At 41.5% G+C, this 26803-nt stretch overlaps 1 protein-coding gene across 3 annotated transcripts in view; it reads right to left on the bottom strand.

The window, feature by feature from the left end:
- Positions 1-26803, bottom strand: part of LOC309601660 (E3 ubiquitin-protein ligase NEDD4-like) — a gene marked incomplete at its 5' end in the record, with an annotated part of 100731 nt that overhangs the window by 54030 nt on the left and 19898 nt on the right. For all 3 annotated transcript variants that reach the window (XM_082334819.1, XM_082334820.1, XM_082334818.1), the window contains one exon: positions 4563-4613. Coding sequence is in view for 1 of the 3 variants with exons in the window: in XM_082334818.1 (XP_082190944.1) it covers positions 4563-4613 (51 nt within the window). The remainder of the gene's footprint in view (positions 1-4562; positions 4614-26803) is intronic.

Below are 26803 nucleotides of genomic sequence, written 5' to 3'. Positions count from 1 at the left end.
CGACCGTTCTGAGGTACGTATTGCGAGTTTTCCCAGAGGAAAATTTTGGGGAAAAGAGTGGCTTCTGGAGCTTAAGAAATTTTCTGCAAAGTCGGAGAGTGAGGAAGGACTTTGCACAGCAATCACGTTCACTTTCTAGTGAGTCTAGAAGAAATGGGAAGTTCTGGACTGCAAAATTTCATCATTTTAGCATAATGGATTTTATTCTTCAATGGCAGTTAAGTAGCTGAACTAGGCAATTTTACAGCCTTGGATTTTCTATGTAAAGACAGTAGAAGACTTTAAAACAATTTGAAAAAGTTTAGCATTCCACTCAAATATGAGCTAGAGAGAGAGATGCACACTCATGTTCTACCTAAGTCCCCAGTGAGAGGAGAGTTGTTCTCTTCCTACAGAATGTGGAAGGAAAACAAAAAGCTGATAATTCCTGAAAACAGCTCACAGAAACCGTGTGACTTGTCTATAGCTCTAGCTGAAATCTTGCTGATCATGTTTAACTACTAAAAATAATGTTTACTGAAAAGGAACTTTAAAATACTACCTGATTCTATAAAATAGGCATGCACTAATATGTTCCCCATCATTTCAGATTTCATAGTATATTTTTTGCAGGACACCTGTAGCTTAACACTGGAGGACTTCTATAGTTACGTACAGGCTATTTAAATAATGTCTGTGCCTATGGACACATGTAAATGGAAATACACACACAAGTACGGATAAAATAATACCACACAATACACCTCGTATGAGAATGGAACGATGCATTTTTCATCTGAATACACTTCTGATCGTTCCATCATATTTTTCAACTATTATAGCTTATAAGCCAACAGCAGCAGCGTTATGACTCAAGATCAACCATAACAGACAGATCTAAATAAGCATCACTGTGAAAGTCATTACAAAGCCACCTTCTTCCTACAGTAACATCCATCAACAGCAAGAAGTCAAATCCAGGCACAAAGAGCAACGGTCATGCTAAAATTGACACCTTATTTTCCTGTAAACATTTTCAATAACTTCCATCATTCCCATGTTCACCCATTCAGATACAAAAAAACCCCTCCGAGTTCATGGAAGTGAGTAAGATTAACATGTACAACATTTTAAAAATACCAATTATATCCAGACAATGTTAGTGATCCCAAACATTACAGAATATCAGAAAACACTTATATCAAGCATAGAACAATCACTGTATAAATCTACACATACATATGCATATATGTAGAATTTACTAGAAAACTTTGTGAAGTAGAAAGTGTACTTTTTACTATTTACAAAGAAGATGAAGAACAACTGCAGTGCTTCATGCTTTTTGTGCCCTGTGACCTTCTAACTTCAGTTCTTTTGTCAGTGATTGAATTCAGCTTTGAAGCATAGGGTGAAGTATAATATGAATACAAAAAGACAAAATAAATGCTTTTTTGGCACAAACATTTTCTGCAAAGTTCATTTCGGATTTTTGTCTACTAAGTGAAAAAAAAGAAAGACCATAAAACAATACTGAAAAACTGAAACTGAAGCAAATCTACCCATGAAATAAAGAAAACATTTTTACTTATCTTTGAAAGTAGTTTTGACTGAGGCTTTTGCAGCATGGGATGGATGGTAGCACTACAGACATACACCTAGCATCGTGTAAAGTAAGTGTTCTATGCAATGTATAGGCGTTATCTGCTGCGGGCACAAATTGAGGTTAACTGCAAGCTTCATACAATTAGAATGCCATATGGGCCCTCTTTGCTCCATCACTTCACCTTCTTTGACGGCAGGCTCTGTCTAAAATAATTCCTCATGAAATACCCAACATCACCAAAGTAATTTCAAAAAATCTTGATTTTTAGTTATGTCTTTTTCACTACAGCATCCCTACAGAATCTCCAACCCAGCACAATGTCTTCAGCCCCTTCAGCAGTTTCCGATAGAAAGAGATTTGATGAGGGCCCATCAACTGAAAGCAGAGGCACAGACCTCTGGCTTAAGACTTCTTCAGTGAAAAAGTCTGGCAGTGAAAACTTGAATGCACGGGAGCCAGTAACAATTCTGCCACTGTCTTTATTGGACTATGATTACATTTAGGACAGTATTCACTAGTCTCTGAATGTCGAGCATCCTTCTGTGGACAGATTCTGTGCGCAATCTATAAAAACCTGAAGCTGGAGTTTCACATCATAATTTACAGCCAGCCAGTGCTATGTCAATTCCATGCTCGTAGAATTAAAGGAGGAGAACCTCACCCTTGATTATATAGTAAACAGAAATTCCACTTAATTTAGGCTGGAATTTTCCTAGCTGTGTGAAGACCATGCAGAACCCTGGCTGCCAGGAGGAAAGCAGACAACTGGAGCTTTACAGAATTTCAGAACAAGCTTTACACTTAGAATCCCTCCATTTATTAAGAAACAAAAATAGAGACAACGTTACCACCCTCCAATCAAACACCTCAAATATTTGATTGCTGACAATAAAATGATTCAAACTCTGTGCCAATTACTGTTAATTTTTTGCTATTCGAACTCTTACTGCTGGCAAATAATTCAATTTTAGCTAAAATAATGAATGAAAATACCACATAGTTATTGCAGCCTTTAGATTTTCCATGCCTTTGCTGAAGCACATCTGCTAAAATGAAGCTTAATTTAGCTTATCTGTACTACCTGTTTTTTTTCCCCTTCCCATGCAAATCTGATGCAAGCCAGCAGAACACACCCCTATGTCACCACTTCCAACAGTAACGCAAGTTGCTAATTGCAGTAATGAGCGTATCTTTCAGCAGGGGCGCTGAATGAGTCTCCCCTCCAGTGATTACTCCTGCCCCAAAGCCAGTACAGCTGTTTGCATGGCCATCTCATAAACCGGACCAAGGAAACAGCCTGAGTGGAAAAAATAAACCATCCAAAACTACCTAGTTGTGAGCATTAGACCCAGGATAATTAAGCAGGAGATGAGAGGGTGTGAAAAAACGGCAGGGGCCTGCCCAAGCAGACGCCACTGCTTACAGAAATGCGCACTGAAGTAGCCACCCAGGAGACAGCGACGGCAGTACCTACAAAACCTGGATTTGCATCCACAGTACGCCTGTCTACCGTGAACGTAAGCTCTCCCTCTCTAGTCAGAGTTCACAGGGCGCGAGGAAGAGCAACCAGCCAGGCACACGCTGGCCCAACGCAGTGGGGCGGCAGCTCTCAGCTGACGCGCTCCAGTCATCTCACGGCTCGTCTCTTATGCGTAACGGGGATGCCAGACGTGAAGGTGTCTTCCTCAGTAACTAAGACTTTACCTATCTGTATAAAACAAACTGAGGTACCTGTACAATGATATGTTTGGTGTTTCAGAAAACATCTGTAAATAAATGACACTGAAAGCAGGCAGTAACCCAAGTGTTTAAACTCTAACTCTTTAAAACATAGAACCCTCCAAATATCAGCTTTTCTAAGCTTTTCCAAGTTAAATTTGATTCATATTTCTTTGCACAGAATGTATTTAAGCTGTTTAAAACTGAGAAAACATCCAAAATACATACTTCCCTATCACATAGGAAGGGCAATAGGCGCCTACTTGCCTCTTACAGAAAACATCTATTTATACATGTGTAGACATTAAAAGTTATATGTATGCATATTAAAAGCTATAATGTATGCTCTGACAATATCACAGCTTGTATCATCATTATTATCAATAATGTCTAACGTCAATGTCTAACACATGTTGTGTGTGCTATGGCACTCATGAATATCTCACTACTTCCATTATTACTTACTTAGGAGTCCTTCAGATAATTTTACTTTCCATCAGTAATAAATACAATAATTTCACTAAATATTCGCTAAGAAGATCGGTAACTTTATAACGTTTTCAGAAGACCTGAATTTTTGTAACTTCTTAAGATCCTGTCATGCTGGTTCAGCCATTTCTCTGGTTTCGGCCTGTGGCCACAAGGTTTGAAGTAGGATCAAAATGTACTTACTATCCACTTTCCCAGACAGAACTACTATCGCATAACCTTAACAGCATATTATTTAGACAGAAAATCAGACAGGTAAATAGGACCCAAAAAACATGGGTTTTTTTCAACGTTTTAACAAAAGTTCTGAAGGAAATGGAGTTTCCTCAGGGAGAATAGAACTGTTTCAACTGTAAGGGAAAATCATGAAAAGGCAGAAGCCAGAAGATTAATAGGACAATAATCACCAACGGTAAGGGGATGAACAACCAGTCTATTGGCCACATGTCGTTCATCAACTGACTCAGACCAGACAAGGATTTTAGAGAAAGAATCAGGATGAGAAGTGAATCCTGGATGTTGAGGAATTTAACCGATACCAGAGACCAACTGCCTTCCTTGTCCCTGCAAAGGGAACCATTTCTCCCAGTTCCTGTGCACGGCTGGGCTTTGTTGTCCATATCGTTTTTTCTAAGCCTCTAGTGCTGTGCTGGGAACAATTGCTTTAAGAAAATTTAACTGGACTACCTATGGAAATAAATTCTACATAACGTCAGTTTTTCACATCTGGTGATAAGAAAAAAGAGCACGCTGAGACAAAAGCACTGCTTACCGGAAGGTGACTGAGTGGCACATCCACTTGACCCAGGAAGTCGTCTCTAGTCTGTCAAATAGGAAAAAAGGCAGAAAAAGGAGTAATTTTACCTCTAAGGTCATCTTTACATCAGCAAAGCAAAAAATTATAAACATCAATCCGGTCACAATGAAGCAAAAATAAAGATGGTTGAGTACCATTATTTTAGCAATGACTGGCTTCTACCCCTTTATTGTTGCACATTATCTGTTGTTATAATTTATCTATTTCAGCAGAGCATTTTCTGTGACAGTCCACAATGGCTCCTTAGTCCACCACGTGTATGTTAAGTACTGACGAAATTCTGTTTCCTCTGACAACCTATGCATAATTCAAAGCACAAAGCAATAATCTACTCTTTCCATTAATTAGTCTCCAGATGCATTAAAAAGCAGAGCGCAGTTACTGTTCACCACATCGTCAAAAAGTTCACGTCAAGACTTGGTGACTTTTTCTTTTTTCAAGGAAAACCTCATATGCACATCTGACAGGGAAGGGAGGGGAACCCAACATCCAAAGGGTGAAGATGGAACTGCATGAATTGTAAACATTCTCCACCAAAATAAAAATTTGTTTTGTCACTTTACCAAACAGAACTTTTTAGAACTATTAGAACTTTTTTTTTTTTTTTTTTTTTTTTTTTTTTTAAAGAATGCTGTTCCATTAATTCAGAATGCTTACTTTGTAAGGAACAGTTATACACCCTTATAACCAGCCTTCTGAGTAATCCTGTATTTCCCACTTGAAGACTTGACCATTCATACACCACTTCAGGTTAAGCATGTGGATATGGTTATACCAACGTTTGGGCCGCACAGTGCCGTCACAATTTCACTTATGCACAGTTAGGTCCATATAGAAGCGATAAACACTACTTTTCTGCGTGTTCTTCACTGCCTGTTCCATCACCATCTTCTCTCAGAGTGAACAATCCAAAGGCACCATCTCCCACAAAGGCAACCACCGACAAGCTGACTGTGGGACCTCGTCTCCATCTAACTCTACCTTTATTACTGGGTATTTGAAGCATTATTCGTAACTCCACCAGCTATATTCCATACCCATTTTACAACTATGAAGATGAAAGGACAAAGAGAGCCCTTCAAGGTCTAGAAGTTCAGAGATCTATCCGACCCTTGCAATACTCAGTGATTCTTGAGGATGCTCAGACTGGGCTGCATGCAGCGGCCTAATCATCCATTCATACCTACCACTTCAAAGAGCATGAAAATTCACATAAGATATCTCAGTGCACTTCCAGCAATCCACTTACAAGGACAGACAGAAGAAAAGGAATATGAAATATTAGCAGAGGTGGACAAATTAAGGATAAACTTTGAGAGGGATATGTGCACTGTTATCACTTACTTTACAGCTCAATAAAGCCTAGAAAGAAATAGCTCTCATCAATTTTCTCACCAAACAATAATGTCTGTTAAATCTATATATTCAATTACACTAGATATAACATTTCTAGCTGAAAATATTTCTGTACTGAATGGACTGTAATTGCTTTAAATAAATTATAACTTTAAAGCACTGCTCAGGTGTTATCTTCATCACTTAGAGACACCTCAAAGCCACTTCAGCGTTTAGTAATTTTTATGATTTACAGTGTCACCTGAAGAGCAGAGTTGCACTGGTACCTTTTACTGTCAATTAATCTAAATCTCAGGGGTGATTTTTCTTTAAAATGTGGCTGTTACTATCCATCCAACTTCAACACATCCCTGTGCAAACCAAAAGTGCAGGCCATCTCCCTGTTTGAATCGCATACACATGGATCAGTTGATCTTCCCTGCTGCTAAGTACAAGAGGGCAGCCCAGAAATAAAATCAATAGAAAGCAGACAGCATAGTCAGGCCCTGCACGGAGAGATTCCTTTCTGTCTCTTAGCGCCGCATTACCTCAAGACGCCATGCGTCCGAGTAGCTTATTGGTATTACAAAGCACCCCGGAACGTGAGACAGTTCTCACACAGTGAAAATGAATCAAGTCACAGGCTCCCACCAAAATACAGTCCCTAATGAGAACGAGACCACAAGCAGCAGCGTACTGGCCTGCGATGCCTGGCCCAGGCGCTCTCAGGTGCTGTGAAGAGGAGGAGTAGTGACTGGACCAACGATATTCAGAAGAAGCTGCGCAGCCACTAGATAAATATTCCCATTTCTCCCTCATAAACAGTTTACCTTTCTGATAGATTTTCATCAACGTGTTTGCGCTTAACCTAACTGAACATACAGCACCACTTTGGACAATATCTAGGGCGAGTCCCTTCAGAGCTCTAGGAGGTTGCCTACACGGTAGTGATGTGGACGTGCTGAAAGTCAGCTCTGCAGCTAATCTAATCTACTCATTGATTATGATCGTCATTTGCTCATTTATAACAGCAATTCACTGTTCTGGATTAAGACTCCTTCCTTCCTGGGATGACAGCTATTAAAAGCATGGCAAACACCCCAACAACCCAGAAACTCCACAAAAGCGCTGAGGAGCCCCCAGGCGACTCCTGGTTGAAGGGAGAGGCTGTGGGAACACAGTCCCAACCCTCCCTTCGTGCAGTCAGACCCCCTGAGGAACTGGGCGGCTTCTGACCCCCGTGGGGGCACCGGGGGTCCCTCCTCCAGCCCCTCAGCAGGAGGAGCCATCTCCTGCTCTCGGAGGTTAACCAAACGCCTCCCCTCAGGGCTGGGGAAGCTCTCCTGAGGCGAACACAGCGTCCTCACAGAAGGGATCAAAAGAGGGACGGCAGGGATGTCACGCTGCTGTCTCTACACTCTCAATTCCCACGAGTGCCTATTATTTCTTTCACAATCCACCCACGACTGAGGAAACCTTTCATCTTATAATAATTTTGGCCTGAAACGTGGCCAACCCTGAAACAAACTATCTGAAATGCAGATATTTTTTCATAAATCAAAAATACACAGGCTGGGTAACGCAGTGACGTGGCTGTATGGACAGCTGTCATGAGGAGACCTGCCCAAAAGCACCATGCAGACAAAATGAGGCCCGGGCCGCATCTGCTCGCCTCTCACCGACCAGATGAGGCTGGGATGGGCCGGAGCAGCAAGACCAGAGATCCCTGCCGCGGGGAGGCCAAGCGGACAGCTCTGCCGAAGGAGCCTGGGCGGCGTCTGCCCGGCCCCGGGCTGTGGCACGGGCAGGAGAGGAGAGGGGAAACGCAGACGCGCCGCAGGAAACTGCCAGCAACCCGCGCCACGGGGAGGCGGCCACGGAGATCGGCCGGAGCCCCTCCACTGGAGACCGCTGGCGGCGTGCCGTGGGAGCCGGGGAGAAGCGAGGAACGGAACCAGGCCCTGGCGGGGCGCGCGTACGCGGGTCCCACGCGGTGCAGGCCGCTGAGCCCCAGTGGAACCACCCCGGCTGCCCGGGGAGGACACAGGCCGCGTCCCTGAGCCCACGGCTCCAGGCACCGCCGGGCCACCGTGGGCCAGGCGCCCCCGGGCCAGGGCTGCCCCGGCCCATTCTGCTGGGTGCCCGCATGCAGGGGTCGAACAGAAACCTCAGGTGAGAAACCACCACCCGCTCGCAACGCCCAGGTTCTATTAATACATGAAATCTAAAATTTATGCCACTGCATGGGGTGGTTTTGTTCTTGCAGTTACTCCACCCCAAATTCCCCTATAACCATGACGTTATACATCAGATTACAGTAAGTTAATAAAATGTAACAATGAAGCAGAAAACGCTGATTCTTGTAGCTTAAGAGCTTGAACAACGAAGGGAATACTTTTCCTAAGGTTTTTAAGAGCCTATTGAATTGTATACAAATACATAATGTTTCCAATGCTATAGACACATGCACAGATAAAAGACAACTCCCTTTAATTTATTTGAAAGCCAGACTTAAGCCATATATTGACAATCCTACACTTATCAATTGTTTTAGTATCTTACCTAAAAGTGATGAATTCTAGCATTTTGATCTGGATTGGAAATGTTATATTCAACAGCCAAAGGAATGGAATTTTGGCAACAGATGAGGTATAAAGTAATTAAATAGCATATATGCGTTTGCTTTGCATATATGCGTTTGCTTTGCAAGCTGGTCACTGTGCTTGATGTATACTTGGTGTTCATCAATAAGATATGAATTTTCAAAATAAAACATATTGCATTCTTCAAAAATCAACTGTCTGTCAGGGAAAACAATTTCTCCCAGATACTGTTTATGATACCAGATATCAGCCCTAGTGATTCCCAAATAACCTGCTGCTTATTTATAACTACGCTATGCACGGAATTCCAGGAAGTGCATACTGCTGCTCCAAAGCCAAGTTTACATATTTCTCATAGCAGAGCATTAGGTTTAATATTAAAATTCATATTTTATATGATAACATCGTAAGAGTTCTGTTTCTGCTACAAAGATACCATAAAGTCCCGTGATCCCCAAAGCATGGACCCATACTGCTGTGCTATATGCCCATGGAACAACACAAGAAGAATATCTGCACCAAGGAGCCTGTGTTTTTTCCAAATTTTAGTAAAAATAGCTAACTGTTTTTTCATTACAGAATTTTGACTATCAATCTTCTTCCTAGCAACTACTGGAAAAACCTGGTAGCATGCACAGCTTTTACAGAATTTCTGCCTTAATACTGGCAAATACCAAGTACCTTCCACCTCCTGCTTCAATACAGTTACTCAAATATCAACTACTCAGAAGAAAATATATACCTATTTCTAGATCTGTTCATGCAGCTTTTACTTCAAGAAAAACACAACTCATGGGCATGGAAAATTTTCAGGTTGGTTAGAAAGAGAACTTGGCCCAGACACGGACGCAGTTTCTGTCTGCGCCTGAGATGGGGAGGAAACCCCGCTACGGGTTGGTGCAGATGGTGGGGGCATAAAGCCGAGCCTACAAAGTTCCCTCGGGGTATTTCTCAACAGACACACACAGAGGTGACTTACATGCTAGTACCGAGCCTGATCTATTCTGTAAGTAGACGTGCTGTAAGTATACCACATATTCATCTGATTTTAACCTATCTAGGAATCATGAGAACTGCTGCATCTACACTGAATAGCTGATTTTATCTGGTATTTTCAGATGCTCTGCAGCCTGGCTGTGGCTACAGCCACAATGGTAAGCTGGCCTGTAAGAACTGTGCAAATTCCAGACTGACGTTAAAAGTCTTCACTTCTACCCAGACCAAATTTTCAGGAGTAAAGAGTAAACCTGGCCTTAAAAGCAGCTGAACCAACAAAATCTGTTTGTCTGTGGTGTAGGGTGGAACTGGAAAACCCTTAGTTCTAGCCTGGCTCTGCCAGTGAGCTGCCGTGACACTTTAAAAAAATGACTTCCCCCACTACTCCCAGCATGAGTATGGTCATCTTTACCAGTACTAAGGTTCCTGTAAAACTGAATCTGTATGCAACACTTGACTATACACATACATTTATGCAAAAAAATATTTAGGGGGTGTTAGTATATTCATACTTAGCATTTTTGAACATTTTTGTGCTGTGAACAGAATTTTGCCTTGTAGGCCTCCACATTTCTAATATTTAGGCATTCTCTTCTTGGGGTTTCCCGCTTCCAGAAAAGCACCTCACGAGCCACACGAGCCTTCTTCCTGCTCTATCATGTCCTGAATTTTCAGTATCTTATTTTTCACATTTCTCATTATAACAATGTCTGTTCCAAGAGCCTCCTTCTCACTAAAATAGAAAGGGCTATCCGATCCACAAGCTTGTCTGTTTAGTCGCATGTTACACTGCCAGTTCCTGCTCAAGCCCGATCTTTCCCCCCTCCCAAGACAGTGCGCAAGCCACTCTTCACAGTAAAGACACAGGGTGCAGATGCTTATCAACCTACAGCTTGAGACAGATTTCACCAGTTACTGAACTATTTGTCAGAGCTGTTGGGTAGGAAGTGATGCTTAGATGTATCATTATAAGCTTTATTTTATGTAGGTTGTTATTACGAAGGCAAGCAGCTATTTCATTTTTTTAAGCAGTAAACAGAAGGAAAAGCTAGTTCACTGGAGAGAGACTGCAGCTGCCAGCAAACTCTTTACTGCCAGTGTTGTTGTTTCAGGTTTATGAGGAAATCTGAACGACCCGCTGGAGTTGCCAGCAGCAGCCGCTCTCACCATATGCCTTCCTCTCTAGGATGCCCCGGGCAGCGCCTGGAGCCGCTCGGCCTCCCCGCGCCCACGGCTGCAGGCAGCAGGATCCCTGCCGGACCCTGAGGGCGCGCTGGCCCGACTGTCACGTCTGTGTGCGGGAAACAGCTAAGCATGGCCCTGGGAAGGACCACAAAGGGACAATAAAACCGCCCGCACGCGTTGCCTTTTGGAGGGGCCAGCCCCTGCTTAAATGTCATTGTTCTCGCAGATGCGTTCTGTGCTGCCTGTAACGCGGCTGCTGTGTGGGCCAGGTAAGATAGGAAAAGCACACGGCAGGGAGGGCTAGAGGCATGTCTGAGATGCTTCATAACAGTCTTGCTGCAAATCCTAAGACAAAGCATAACAAAAGCGATCCCAAAATGTCCTATTTAGCCTTCAACACTCCAGAGCAATTTTAAAAAGTTACGCCATCCTCCGTTCCAAACGACCACTTGCCAGCAGGGTTTGTTTGGTTGGTTTAGTACATCTACTTCTGAAGAGAAGAAAGTCAGTGAAAAGATGAACCAATCTGCTTGGTAAAGAAGAGACTCCCAGAAAGTTTTATTTTTAGTTGGCATGCCACATCACAAACTGACAAGTATTCCTCACCATCCTTTTTAATTTGGAATTAAAGGAGGATAAAACCCTACTTTAGAATAACAACATTTTTAAGTAACAAAAAAGCTCATGACTATTTGAGTTAGTAAATAATTATTATTTTTAAAATCTGATATTTATTCGGTTTTACAAAGGATGTAAAATCTCATTACTTCAAATACCGTCCTGTGTTCCTGCTAGCTCTCTCAAAATGAAAGGTTATCACTTCTGGTCTTTGGCAGAGACATAAATACATCCTGCCTATTTAGGAAACCCAAATCTGTCCCACCACCTAGTTTATGTACGCACTGATCTTGTAGAAAAGCAGTACTAATGCAAGAATCCTTTCATTTCTCTTCTGCGTGCTCAAACGCATCAGGCACGTTATGTATTCTGTACACTGAATTTTCTTGAGTGTGCGAGAGTTACCCGTTACATCAACACGGACACTACAGCGAAAGCTGGTCACTATCACCGAATCCCAAGCGTAGACAGAACCTCAGATATCCAGCAAATTGCAATGGGAAAAAGGATGCTTAACCTGTTGAGGTTCATGGAACCCATCCAGCACAATAAATTTCTTTTAAGCAATGTCCAACATAAGGGAATTAAAGGGACACATTCCTGCTTCAATACTCAAATAAGTGAATTCTACATTAAAATATAAGATAATAATAATAGTCTGCGAGTTAAACTGATCACTGAATATCACTCACCTCAAAAAATGATACCAAAAATTCAGTAAGTCAAGCAGCTGCTGAAATGGTCAGGACCAAACTGCAGTACAAGAACGACTCAGCACAGGCCCTCAAAGTTCCCAGAAGTCCCATGCAGAAAAAAATTAACGACCCATTCTAGCCCGAAACTCAAAAATCCAACTGCAAACCCGCAAAGACAGCACACAGGTATGCCGCCCCATTGCAAGGAGGACTGAAGTTGCATGGCGAGAGCCAACAGGAGAAAGTATTTCGCTGTCAGCTACTCAACCCTCGTGCGTATCTCAGACGGCCAGTACAGATGGTAGCAGAAGCTGAGAAAAACCAACAATTCAAGAATGATTCACTTCTTCCTTGATGCCTTCTATTCCCTCCCGTCCCACCTCCCACCCACTGGGAGCAGCAGGAGTGGCAAGGTTCAGGCACCTGATTTTCCTTTTAATTTAGAAAGGTAATACAGAAAAGGAGATATGTGCAATCGAGGAGCATAAGGACAAGTAGCATTAGTGGTAACTGCTGGAAGAAAAAAGATACTAGTTTAAAATAGAACAGAGTAAACATATGTATAATTTTACTATGTAGTAAAGTTTGTCTGTATTTTACCTATGGTATCATTGAAGATCAAAATTAAGAGAGCTATCATTAAAGGCAATGGCAGGAGAAAACACTTCATTACTGTTATTAGCAGTCAGTGACTTAAAAAACTTTTAAAAACAACAGAACTACTTTAAAATTCTAACTTGTGCCAAACAACTTACAATGTGAAACAACTGTTCAGCATGTGAAATTTAGGTGACAAGGTGACACGCGCAAGGCAAATGCATGTAAAAATTAGTCTGCCACTTGATATATACCCAAGCTGCAAAGCCAGTAAGAAAAGCCTGAGATAAAGTTACACCACCCTAAAAGCCCTTAGTCTAGTAAAAAGTATAGAAAGGAAAGCAGCCACCAACATCTAGGTACAAAACATGAAAATTTAGTTGAAACTTAGGACGTTATACACGCACCTCAATTCTACTTGGTACTGACACAAAATGGGAGTCGCATTTAAAAGGAAAAAGTATGAATAAAGTATTGTATTCATCTTAATTTCAAACATTTAAGTTTGTTGCTTTGCAGCAGGGAAAGTGTCTGTAGTTAACAGTTGAGCTGTTATGGACCCTTAATAATTGACAGCTAATTTTTAAACAAAATAACAGAATAATCTCAAATTCAGAAAGATAACGCTTCGAGAAGGCTTCTAATGAGCTTCCAAGAATGAGAGAGACACTAATTTGTCTGAAAAACGGTCACACAGATAAAGCAGCTCTTTGGAGAAGGAAATCCCAAGTAAAACTGGAACACTACTCAGCACGTGTGAGACTCTAGATAAGCACGTAGCAATGAAAGTCTTCCTCCCCTTATATTTTCTTACAAGACATGTTCTTGCAGGAGTACCTGCTTACTTCAGTTCTGGAATAAAAGATAAATATTACCTCAGATGTACACCTATTATTTAATCTTAATTAAGTATGCCTAAATATAGTATTCACTATAAAACAGGATATTACAGTAACCATTGCAAAGACAGACAAGATCTGAGTAACGGCTGAGCATCTATGAGTAACTACTACAGGCAGCTTAAGTCCGCTTAGCTTTATTCCAGCCTAAATAGAAATCGGAAGTTCAGAAAGTAACAGAGGTACAAAACAGGTCAGTCAGGACTTTCATCGCAAGGCTGCACGAATGATGTGAAGGATGTGCAGGAGGAGCGGGCAGATCTTGTAGGTCGCCAGCTGGTTGCCGCAGCTGGTATTCACAACAGGGATTCAGCTTTTTCGCTATATCTGATTGAGGGGAGTAAAGAAGATTAAGCCAGAGTCGGCAGTGCCCAGCGACAGGACAAGCAGCAACAGGCAGAAACTGAAACACAGAAAATTCCCCTTTAACTTAAGACAAAACTTCCTTACTGTGAGGCTGGTCAAACACTGGAACAGGCTGCCTAAAGACACTGTGGATCTTCCATCATTGGAGATGCTCAAAACCCAACCAGAAACGGCCCTGAGCAACCCGCTCTTTTGGACCCAGATTTGAGCAGGGGCTGGACCAGACAATCTCCAGAGGTCCCTTCCAGCCTCACCCATTCAGTGATTCTGTGACTACTAAGTAGGAAAAAAATCCTCTTTTTTAATTAAGTTAGTTTGGGTAAGAGGGTATGGTCACATCTGACCAGCTGCAGGCGTGTTACATTGGAAGAAGGCCCCGCATGCAACTGCAGTTCTCTCCTAGGACCTGGGTTCATGCAGAGGCTTCCAGCTCCACACACTCAAGACCTACTTCAAATCCTGTGTTGCATCTTCTGACCCCTAAGATGCACTTCCATCATCGACAACGGTCGCAATAGCCCTGGGTCTTGTACTTTTGAAAACCTTCCTGTTTCTATAAACAGAGTAATATACCATGTTGTTAAAGCTGATCACAAATAGTGCAGCACGAACTTCTGAAAGCGCCTGAAAATTTTACAATGTCCAAACAGCAGTAAAAAAACCAAACCATGTTGGCTATGCAGCAAAACTTGAAAAATATGTAGTTATGCCAAATGCACAACTCGCTCTTGCAGATCTTAAGACTTTATTTCCACGTCAATGAATTCATGTCAGTGACACGAATCTGAAAAGTCAACAGCCAGGATACTTTGAGCGGTTTACAAGCTGTCACCTGAGATGTAGTACCTGGAACACCTACACGTTGTGATGGTATCAATGCAGACATATGCTTGTGAAGCAGTGTAACTCAGGCATTCGCACGCTATTGTAAAAGTAGCACATCAACAGCTGCATCCAGTCATTTACTAAGTAAACATAAGAAAATAATTTAGATAAAGGATTGACTGATGTAAGAGTTCCAATCCATGCAATGAAATTCCCATTTACAACCATTACAATTAGCATTTAGCGACAAAAGCAGATCAAGTCATTCCTGATCCCATGCCTTCTGCTCGTTTCCTCCCTGGCACAGTAGTATCTTGCACCTCCCAGTGTGCTCGCATGAACTAGATCAAGAAATTAAGCTGGCTTTAAAAACAGAACATTAATTGCTTGATCTAGTTCGCTAAGTGACTCTATTAATAATCTCACTGGCATAACTGAGGAGGATGGATGGTCCAGCACAGAGGCAGGAGCCCAAGCAGGAGGGGCAGGACAGACGTGTTGGGAGGAATCACAGACGGCTTCCCACTGCACGCTCTTGTCGTGTCAAAACGTGCCGCTGGTTGCCTTGGCCTGGGAACCAGCAACACCTGCAAACCACTGGAGCGATGTCTCATCAACATTTGTACGTGAAACTGAAGTAGCGGACAGAGAGACAGGGAAGATGCAAAAAGAAAAAAAAAGATACAATAGACTCTGTATTGCTGTGTGGTGACACCCCCCCGCGACGTGGAGGTGAGTCCCGATCAGCTGTGGATATCAACAGTCCCACAGAGGTCTTCGGAGATGTTTTGGTTCCCTGGCCAAATACCAGATTGGGTAATAACACTCCACCCACCTACGATTCCCTTGGCATTTTCAGTTGATCATGATGTTCCCAGCTTCCTGACCTAAAAATTGTTGTGTACTATTTCTGTGCCCTGTTTAAACAGATGCCACATTCCAACCCAGATATTGCTTGATTTCAGAGCTGGCTGACACGATCCCTATAGTAAATTTTACTGTTTTTTTTTCATCCCTGCAGCTTCTGCTTAAAGTAAATACTCAAAGTCCACACTCTTCTCAGACCGCAAACGCCCCGCACCATGTTTCGGTGCACAACTATGTGCCTAAGTTATTAGGGCCTGGACTACCCAGGGCTGACGGCAGAAACAGTCTGATGAGGTTCAGAGCCCACCTTATATTTAAATTCATTCTAAATAAATTAAAGCTATGTTATTTCCAAACTTTTCAAATCATTGAAATACTAGTGGGCAATAGCTAACGTGCCAAGACTGGTTGTGTGAAGGACACTCACGCGACCATAATTTGGTGGCTGTGGATCACAACATGGGTGCCTGCGCAGGCAGTGATCTGATGGACGCGCTTCCAGGGTCAGGCGATGGGAAAGGGTGTGCGATATTGAACCGGTCTGAGATCATCCTCTCCCAGCAGTGCTCCATCACAAACGCGTGGGATGGAGAGGTAAGTGCACGGAAAAGACTGCAGAACTCTGCGTGTGTGCCCTTCTGTACTGTACTCATCAGCTCTGACTGGGCTGCACTGGAGGCATGGGAATGCAAGGCCTTCAAGCCGCAAACAGAGCTAGATAATAAAAAATACAAGATGTTTTGTATTATAAACTCAGATCTCATGTCCTGTGGGTGACTATGGGTCAAATCTTTATTTTCTGTTGTTTAGCTCCTCGTCTTTCCTTCGTGCCTAACACCAGGAGCTCCTGGCGCTAGGGGAGTGAGAAAGTCCCATTGGGCAGCGATGTGCCCTGTCCCGTAACCAAACAAGGCTGAGGGGCTATTATCAATATGGGACAATTTTAACACTGGCAGCCTTAGTGGCAAAGAACGATCAGTATGTCAGCGTAAATCATCCCCCGAAGGTGCAGAAGTACATGAGGCTTTGGGGACACACAACCAAGCTTTAAGCTGATGTTTTCTGAAAGCCAAAAGCTAATGACACAGTTTAAGCTGGGAGAAACTGGCAAAATAAACCAACCTGGCAAAGAAACACAAGAGACTGTGAAGAGGTGATTACCACCACCGAGCAAATTCAGCAGCCAAATTGTTAGAATACAAGTGTAAAATTAAGCAAGAATTAAGCAAATTTTACTTACGTATTACTTAAGCTCTGCACTTGAGATATGATGTACCATCACTGCCAAGTGCCAGGGAAACTATTCCAAGAGTTTTAAAGACTGTCTTGCTTATATACCACTCAATTTTCACAACAAAAATATAACACACATACCAAAACGAAAAATACCAGCCCAACAGCAGAGCATACCTGCTACCTTTAGATAAAACTACATGAAATTACACATTTTACCTTGAGAGGGACCTCTTTTCCCCCCTTAATTAGCAAACAGGAAACACATTACGGTGAAGTAACAATGTAGCAAAGTCCTGGGTTTGTTACTTTATGAACTAAACCAGCATTCATTTCCTAAGAGCAATTATCCTAACATAGGAAGCCATTGTTGCACTAAAAATGCTTTTACCCATGACACAATAAAACTCAGTCATTTTGTCCCCCTCAACAGGGGAACGTGTTTGAAGAAAACAACAGAAGCCACAACAAACTAAGACACATATGTTCCCTTCTCCCCACAAGTACAATTGGATCTCCAGTGTCCTTAATTCGTCTCTTAACTCCTAGAGCCCTTAGCTTTATAATAAGGGAATTTATAATGGGGAAAAAACTGAACTTTACTTTCACTGAAGGCTTTAAAAATGAAAGGGACCCTGAAAAACAAAAGAGGATTTGCATTCATCTAAGTATTTTTAAATTTTTTTTTAAACTAGCAGCAAAACATGATTTTATTAACTGATAAAAAGCACATTCATCTTTAATTGCTTTTGACTATAATCTTAAAATATTAATTAGCCATCACAGATGTCTTTCTACACCCAAGGCATATCAGCTCCCTGATCTCATTCGCATGAAAAGCGACAATGATAATTTTATTATAGTCATTTATCATTTGATGAAAGGAATGCCAAAATTAAATTCGTAATTGGCAACTTTCAGAGTTTTTTTCTCTCTTCTTACTAACTGAACTGCAACAAAACTCTTTTCATTTATGTAAACTTAAAGGAATTCTGTCAGTTGCCAGTGTAACCTCTCTCCTAAGTACAATATTTTGATCGGTACTGCCTAGTTCCCAAGCATAACTAAAATTCCGTTTTTCCATTTGATAATAATGGCAACTTATTGTACTTTTGCAGTTAATTTATGCAACCTGGCCACAAAGACTTTTACTAATCTATTCTTAATCAAAAATGTTCTAACCAATTAAAGCTTTGAACGGTCATACCTTAAAATCTGAGCTGAAATTAAACAGGGTTATCACTTTAGAGTAATATATAAGAAAACAAAAAGTCACTCTCCCCAGAAGTTGCAAAAGTTTAACTGAAAAATCTCATTTAACGAGACATGAATTCAAAGATCACTTCTGTGGCAATACCTGAAATCGTTATTTTTCCAGTGTATTTCCAACACAGTCACCTGGATTTGTACGACAGAACCTTAAACTCTGGTTTCAGTTAAGGAGGAAACCTCACACACTCGCCTGATTCTCTAATTCATCTAACCGCACTTGCAGTCTCTCCTTCCTTCCACAATCATGATAAAAATAGCTGAAAATAAAAAAGAAAAACTGTCCCTGATTCTGCATTTTAGACCAAATGAAACACTTTCTTCCTTGTAAAATTATTCCTGTACCAAGCTTTCCTTAAAATTGCATCATTACAAAAGTAAGGCTAAGCTTTTCGCATACGGAACTCGTGCTTCATTTCTGTACTTAAGACGCGACAAAGCAGGAACTAAAAGCAAGAGGAGGAATAGTTAACACTAAAATGATCAGATTAGAAATCATTAGATTAGAACTAATTATAGTTTATTACTACTGGAATTATAGAACTTTTATCTTAAAAGTGGCATTTTAAATTGTATTCCAAATACTGACAAAATAGATAAATATTCATACATCTAAACTTAGCGTTCTTAAAAGAACAACTAACATGGGGCAGCAGTTACATCAGTCCTTACTAACTGCTTTCGTATTTGGAAAGGCATTGCACTGTAAAATGTTTTTCTCATTACCAGTGCTGCCTTCGCAGGGAGCTATTTCAACAGCAAATCAGCGATACCCTGGTTCCAGCCTCTCCAAATACAGAGGCTCCTCGTTAACATCCTCTCCAGCTTTCACAAATCTGACTACCTTAGCCGTGTCAGATACGAACTCACAAAAAAGGTACTATTAGCATTACTATTAGCACCTTGTATCTTAAAGAAGTCCCTACTGAGCTCTTCTCTTTCTGTAAGCCTCAAACCCGCAATCCTTTGACTTCATGCCAGACTGAGAGAAGGCAGAAGTGTAAAACAGGCAGCGACAACTCAAACGTTTAACCGACTAAAAACTTCTTCAGGTAGTACCTTCAGTATGACGTACGATTTGACTGCATCTTTCTTAAACGCATTAAAAAAGCTTTCCTTCCCCCTTGCTGCCCTTTGAAGGAAACGCCAAGCATTGCTTTGCGCCGTGGCACAAGGCAGACCAGGCACCACCTCTGGTAACGCCAGCCAGCCCACCACGTTCGCTGACATCCCCGCTGCTAACACACCCGCTCCCCTTTCCTGCCCATTACTGTTGAACACGCTCTTCTCAGAGAGAATAAAGCAGAAGCAAGAGGCAGCCCCTCCATCGCGCAGTGCAGGGCACGAGAGCAGCGAGTGCAGCGAGTGACTAAAAACGACGCTACAGAAGCGGATACATAAAATGCACAAATCATTTGGCTTTTACTCCTAGTTGTATCACATAGGGTGATCACAGCTATGGGATGCTAATTATTCATACGCAGGTTGCAGATTGGCTATGTCCAACAAAAAAAGAGAGTTACTATCTTCCCTGGTATAGTAAGGATGCAACTAGAAAATTTAACTCCTAAATAAATAGTGCAAGCTTTGTGTTTCTGTAGAACAAGCTTACGATCCCAAAGGCTTGGGATCGCCCCTATGCTAAGGCAGGCGCCCAAAACAAAGAGGGGGTGCCTTTTTCTACTGACCACAGCCAGATCCTTGACCACAAGGATCACAAAATGCCTAATCTCTAGGTAGCTGAAGTTTAGTAAAATTATTTTCATCCTAAATTTCTGACTTCTTTTTTCCGTGCCTGATCCAACGTGTTGTTCGTGACATTCGAGATAACAGTACCTTTAATGAGCCTGTTTCCTAACTAATAACAGCCGACCTGACAGCACAGGTGGTTTATGGAGTTGCTTCTGTCAGATTCTTTGAGTATGTAAACACTATCTTCCATTTTTCAACCAATATATCTGAATGCTGGATTTTTAATTTTTAATCTATTTTTTCTATTTCTTTTTATGACATAAAACATTTGAGATTTTTATAAAAATCAGTAATCAGTAATTCTTTCTAGAAAGCAAAATATTTTAGAAAAAATATTTTACATTGCAAACTTCAGTTTTGTTGTTGACTGTACAATTTTGGGGGGACTTGGTATTTTCTATTTTTAATTCACTTTTACAAATAGTTCTGCTGATAGAGGCTCTACATGAAATTTTGATTTGGGGACAGAATTTCCTACCTAACAGTAATATAAAGTTATTCGGTGTTTGTGTTCAACTGCAAGGTATACAATTTAACCATGGAATAAAATAGAATAAATTCTGGTGGTAGTGGTTTTTCCTATCCCAAATCTCTAAGTGAGGGTAAAGCAAAATACGAAGACTAGTTTTATTTCCTAAACAATCACCTCCTGTTATCCATTTGTACAAAAATAAATGAATACTTACTGTTCCTCTAATAGCGTTCATGGAAACGTAATACAAGAACAGTGTCAGTGTCCACAATACTTTCTTTCTCAACGCAAAGGCAAGTCTGTGGTGGGGACACATTAATGTGAACAATGCCTTCCAACTACGGGCTAGCTTTTTAAAATTTGTCCATTTACAATGCTTTGTAACAACTTGGAAACAGTAAAGAAAAAACAGGGTCCATCAGGTGTATTAATAGACTCCAACAGATTTATATGTATTACTCTGTATGTGTTAATGACACCCCCTAGAATACTGCTGCACACCAGAATGAATTTATTTGCGTTCAACCAGATCTATCACGTCCTGACTTTTACTTTAAGACTTAATTACTGTAAACCCTCTGGTATCATTTCCATCCACGAAGGATAGTTAATAATGAGACGCTGCACAATTGGTTCCCAGGATATTAGATGCACTTGTGCGTGCTTGCTCAAGACCGATGATCTTTGACGAGATAAAGACGTGTAACACGCAGACAGAGGCCCTTCACGACTCAAACTAGAAATAAAAGACATCGTGTTTAAGTTGCAATTTCAGAGATGAGGCAGTAGTACTCCAAAATTGTCACAGCTGAGTGAAAAAAGTCTATTTCCTAGCAGGCACGGAGAACCACAACAACCAGATCCTTACCTAACTGGATTAAGCAAGCTGCAGTATATAAGCATAAATTATTTAAATTCTAAAAGATTTCTCTTGCATTGCCACTGCTTATTTAAACATACTAAAAAACACTGGGCACCTATGCCAAGATCTGATGCATTCCTGAAACGTGAGTAACATCCAAAAAAACTCTGGACGCCGCCAGGGAAAAGACAGCAAGTTAAAGATTGATTCCGTTCATTACAATAAAATGGCTTCCTATTTAGATCCCTATTATAATTAAATGTATGACACACAGGAGTGCTGGAAACACTTCTATTTCCTCGCTCTAACGTGGGTCACAGTTATAAAAGGCTATATCTGTGACGTACGACAAGAGTGAATACCTGCTATTATTAGTATTACTGCATAACCAACAGCCTCTGCAAAGATGAGAATCCGTTCTTCTTTAGATATCAAACAGACCAAATGGGGAATAAGTAAAGGAGTAGCCTTGGCAGGAGGAGGGAGTTGATGCCCGAGAGATCCTTAAAACAGGCCTGAACTGTGAGAGGGTTTGGAAAAATAGGAACAGAAGCAATGTGCGTAAGTGAAAGAATAGGTAGAAAGTCCAGAACAAATTAAATGTGTTTGGACCGTTTCTGTCCCTTGTTCGATTAGAAATGAAGGAATTATTGACAAAAAAAATCTCAGAACAAAAATGAAATAATCACAGAATCGTTTAGGTTGGAAAAGACCTTTAAGATCATCAAGTCCAACCGTTAACCTAGGACTGCCAAGTCCACCGCTAATCTGCTTACGAAGTTTCATTATAACTCTTCAAGAAAGAACAGCAAGGCACAGTGAGAAGACAGCACTGAACTGGACTACAGATTCACAATGTGATCATCAAGTAAGCACCACTAAGTTCCAAAACATTCAAAATATCGCGCATGAGCTGATTTCACTTGCATCCCAAGAGCTGAAATCATGCTAGTGACAAATTAAAATGAACAAGCGAAGCCATGCGTTTATGGCTTCTCATTACAATTAGGATGGGGAATCACAATTAGGAATTGGGGAATTACAATTAGGATGGGGAATCACCACACAGAAGGAGCCATTACTGGAGTCATAACACTGAGAGAGTTTTACGTTCTTGATGACAGAAGCTCCTCTGTAATTGCAAAATGGAAGACAAAAACATGGCAAAAAATGGAACCCTTACCAGTAAGTTCCTACAGCCTTATTGATGTATTGATTTCAAGTCACTCCCACCAGCTTTTGTTTTGTTTATACCCTTCTCCATCCCTGATGGAAAGGCCTGTATAAGTTCCTCATGGCAAAAGGGGAGGTATTCACCAACAAGAGTACAGCTGGACAACCACAGCTCTGTTATGGAATACACTTAACCTGTTAGTGACATTTAACAGTAATTTTTCTTTTAACCTCAGTTTCCATGGTTGAAAAAAGATGAGACAAATGTCTCTCCATCTTTCCGCACTAGAAGCGGCCAGTAACGCAGAAGGAACAATAAGAACTGTAAGCTGGCGGGGCAATTCTGTACAATAACCTGGTCTATGACAGGTCTATGAAAACTTCTCCAGACCAGTGCATCTATTCAAAATCACCGGATTGCATGTAAAGGTATCGCATTTTGATAGCCAGTTTGCAAAAGTGTGTAACAACGTAAGCCCATCTCAACCTGTTTACTTCACGCTGGGTTTGGCACATTTATGAAAAGGGCAGCAGGTAAGAACAGCTTTCCAAGGAACTCTTGCTGACCCCCCCTTTTTTCTTGACAGAATTACATGAAGTAACTTCAAGTTACACGAAGTACAATCTTGCATATATACCTAACTTAATTGATGACTGCATTTTAAATCAAGGCATGTATATATTTTAGCAGCATTAGGACATGATGCTATAACCCGCTTTGTGCAAGTCAAATCTTTTTAATGTCACTGGGACACGAAAGCATTGCAAGCAGCCAAGATTTCAGAGCCATCCTCCAGCTGGAGGCCAGTCAATAGTGGCACACCCTAGGCATCGATACCGGGTCCTGTAGTGTTTGACATCTTAATTAGCGTCCCGGATGATGGGACAGAACGCACCCTCAGCAAGGTTACAGATGATGCAAAACCAGGAGGAGCGGCTGGCAGACCAGGTGGTTGTGCTGCCATTCAGAGGAACCTGGACAGGCTGGAGAAACGGGCACAGAGGAATCTCGTGAAGTTCAACAACGGGACATACCAGCTCCTGACCCAGGGAGGAAAAACGCCGTTCCCCAGGAAAGGCTGGGGGCTGAGCAGCTGGAAAGCTGCCCTGCGGAGAAGGGCCCGGGGGCCCGGCGGACACCGGGCGGACACCAGGCTGACCGTGGGCCAGCAGCGCGCCCTCACGGCAGAGGCGGCCGACAGCCTCCTGGGCTGCCTCCGGCAGAGCACTGCCAGCGGGCCCAGGGAGGTGATCCTCTCCCTCTGCTCAAAGACCTCAAGCCTTCCTTCCCCAAGCTACAGACTCAGAAAATAACGGAAGAAAGTAACATTCGCTCTTGACGTCAGGATTGGAAAACGCTGCTCTTCAAAACAGCAAAGAAATTTTTGTTTTATGAAGCAGAACTACATAGAGCACATGCAGTGCTCCAGGCAAATGGTATAGAACACAAACACGCGCACATCTCCTAATAGCCGAGGAATTACTGCATTTCCAAAAGCATATTACTCCAACTTAGAGGCCTCTCCAAGACCAGTTTACTAAACTGTGCTAGAAAATCTTGGGTGTTTCAAGAGATGAAGAATCAAACATTGAGGAAGGTATCTTAGCTATCTACCATTATCCTACTATTATTCTTTCCATTAATATTCTAATGGCTCTAAAAATTTTTACTGAGTGCCCCAATACTTTTTGCCCTCAAAGCTGTATGTCTGCTGTCTTTATAAAATTAAATATGTGTTGCCACTGGTACGGGGAATAAAGGCAAAAGCATTTTTCATACTGTGAATATGTTTGAGACTGCACAGAAGGTTTCACTAAGGAATCACTATCCCTCATATCCAACAGAGTAAACTTTATTCAAATTCTGTATTTTTGTGTATGAAAAGGTAAAGAATTTAGAAAACAATGGTATTCAAAGTTGAAAAATTTTAGATGAGAGGCTAACTTGGTAAAGTCAGAGAGCAAAACGAAGCCAGGTTCACAAGAGGGGGACTGTTCCAAGGAAGAGAGGCTGGTGTCTCTCCGAAGTACAAACAGCTGCACTTTACTGCTTGGAACCTTCACGGAGGCCCGAAAATTCTTCATTTGCTCAGACTCATATTTAGCATTGCTTCTTGCCTGGGAGAGGGCAGACCCTGGGGAGGATGCACAGAGGCACACCAGAGCACACAGTGTTTGTGAACTGACACACAACCAACTACAACCCCAGCGACTTGTATCATGTAACTAGTAATACAGGTGGGGCACGACCTCGAAATTCCAAGTTTATACCATAGCAAAATGATGATAAATCAACACAGTGTGGGACACAGAAAACACCAACAACCTTTTTTGCGACCGTGTGAAGAAAATGACTAAACAATTATGACATTTCACAAAAACTTGTGAAATACAGTTAAAGGGAAAGTGTCAGATCCCATCATTGTGGGATCCAATGCGGTCCAACGAAGGGTCAGAGAAACGCATTTTGTCTTTCAGATGTGTGGACTGGCAAAGGTCTAAAAGACTGAGAACCTAGGCCAAGTTTCCTTCTAGCCACCTTGGACCTCCAACACAGAGGGGCAGCTGCCTTCAGCTCCCTCTGGCAGCGAAGAAATGCAGTTCAGTCGATTAACAGATTTTTAGATCTGCCTCACACCTGCAATGACAACAGACAAAAGCCTCCAGAACTGCATTTCTCCGTCAGCTAGGTGCTTCAAGTCAGCTGCCGCAAATGCAGGACCTTGCACTCACAGCACATGAATTCTACGATCTTCCCCACAGAAGTGTCTATTTTATTTAAACTCGCTCCGTGTGTATTAGCAAGCATAGATTTTACTTCCTTTCAGAATTATTCGCTATGAGGTACTGCTGCTCACATAGCTCACCTTCAAAAACCAGTAATTCACAAAACTATAGCAAATGAATTTCTAAAGTGAAGTACAGCTGTAGCTGGGAACTATTTCTGCTAATACTAGTAAGCAAGTGAGAAAAAGGCTTGGGCAACTCTGCGATAGCGTACAATATTAAGCAGATTAAAAAGAGGATAATTAGCTGGCCAACTGTTCATTAATACTGCCTTGTGTTGCAGACACTGAACCATTCCAATGACACAGAGTTTTTATTGTCTCTATTACCATTTCTTCTCCTCTTCACTAATCTACTTGTCCTACCTTTTTCTTTACTCAAAGACATGTCCTGCTTTTTCTGTTTCTCTTCCTCATCCAGAGCAGTTCAGCCTTTTATTCAGACTTTTGGATTTCACTATACATCTGTCATGACCAATTCTTCTATATATGTGCTTTCTTGGCAGAAAGCAATTACGAAATATAACCCTCAGAAAAGCCAAGTACTGTTAAGAGCATAAATGTTCTTCTGTGCTAGGGGGATTTACATTCCCTCTAAAGCTATTCCAATGCTTATAATATATCCTGGAGAACTGCAGCAACTGAGATCCGAAAGATGGAAGAGCTCAAGATGCAGAATGTATGCAACCCTTGCAACCATGCTGAAAGTCCAGCAATAGGACGGCAAAAAAAGTTAAAAATGGACATCACCTTCTCTTAAAATGTTAACTTTTGCCTCCTGCTGCTTCTTGCAGAAGGCAGCTGAAAAGTATGATAGCAGTCTTTTCCTGTGTCGTCTTGACCATACGCTAAGATTTGACAAGGGGAATCACGGAGAGGTTTAGAGCCTGTTGGAATACAGCTGCCTTTGAAAAATGTTAAGACTGTGACTTCTATGGGAACTGAACACGGACAAAACTGAAAAAATCCAGAAGTCATAATTTCTTTCTCTTAAAATCGGTCAAAAATGGAATTGCTGTTTTAATAGAGAGCTCAGAAACAGAGGGATTAGTGGGGTATCACTTCCATAAGACATAATGTATGTGTATTCTGCGTACGCACGTGTGAGCAAGCAAAACGGTGTACTTCATAAATTTTCTAACCATTGATTCTTCTCTCTGCAGCTCTTCTTCCACAGTTTCTGGTCAAATTTACTGGCTTTCTCCTTATAAATTAGAATAATATTCAAGCAAAGAACTCTGCAGCAAAGAACCACTGCAACCATGCAAAAGAAGTTCTTGAAGAACAATCGTATTTTTAGTCATCCATTGCACACACATCATCACACTGATGTAATACTCCTTTATTACTGAATAGTATTCCCGAATTCGTTTTCCTTAATATGTACACTACCGTACTAATTTCAAAGCAGCAGTAAAATATAACAAAACATGACTCAAGGCGAAATAAAAGTCCCCAATTTTCCATTCAGTAGACAGACTAATTTCTGCCATTTCATACTCTCCTTAAACATGCCATACCCTTGGGCATAAGCCACTATAAACAGTTCAAGGCAGTTTGAAAGACCAGTAATCCCCACAGTGCTTTGAAATTCACTGTAACTTGACCACATAACACAAGGTACTCAAATGACCAGAGACAGTTTTTGAAAGCCACTAAATGT

This window comes from Platalea leucorodia (assembly GCF_965183815.1).
Source record: "Platalea leucorodia genome assembly, chromosome: W".
NCBI classification, from domain to species: domain Eukaryota; kingdom Metazoa; phylum Chordata; class Aves; order Pelecaniformes; family Threskiornithidae; genus Platalea; species Platalea leucorodia.
The sequence above is the reverse complement of the archived record's forward strand: the minus strand, read 5'-3'. Positions and strand labels throughout refer to the sequence as shown.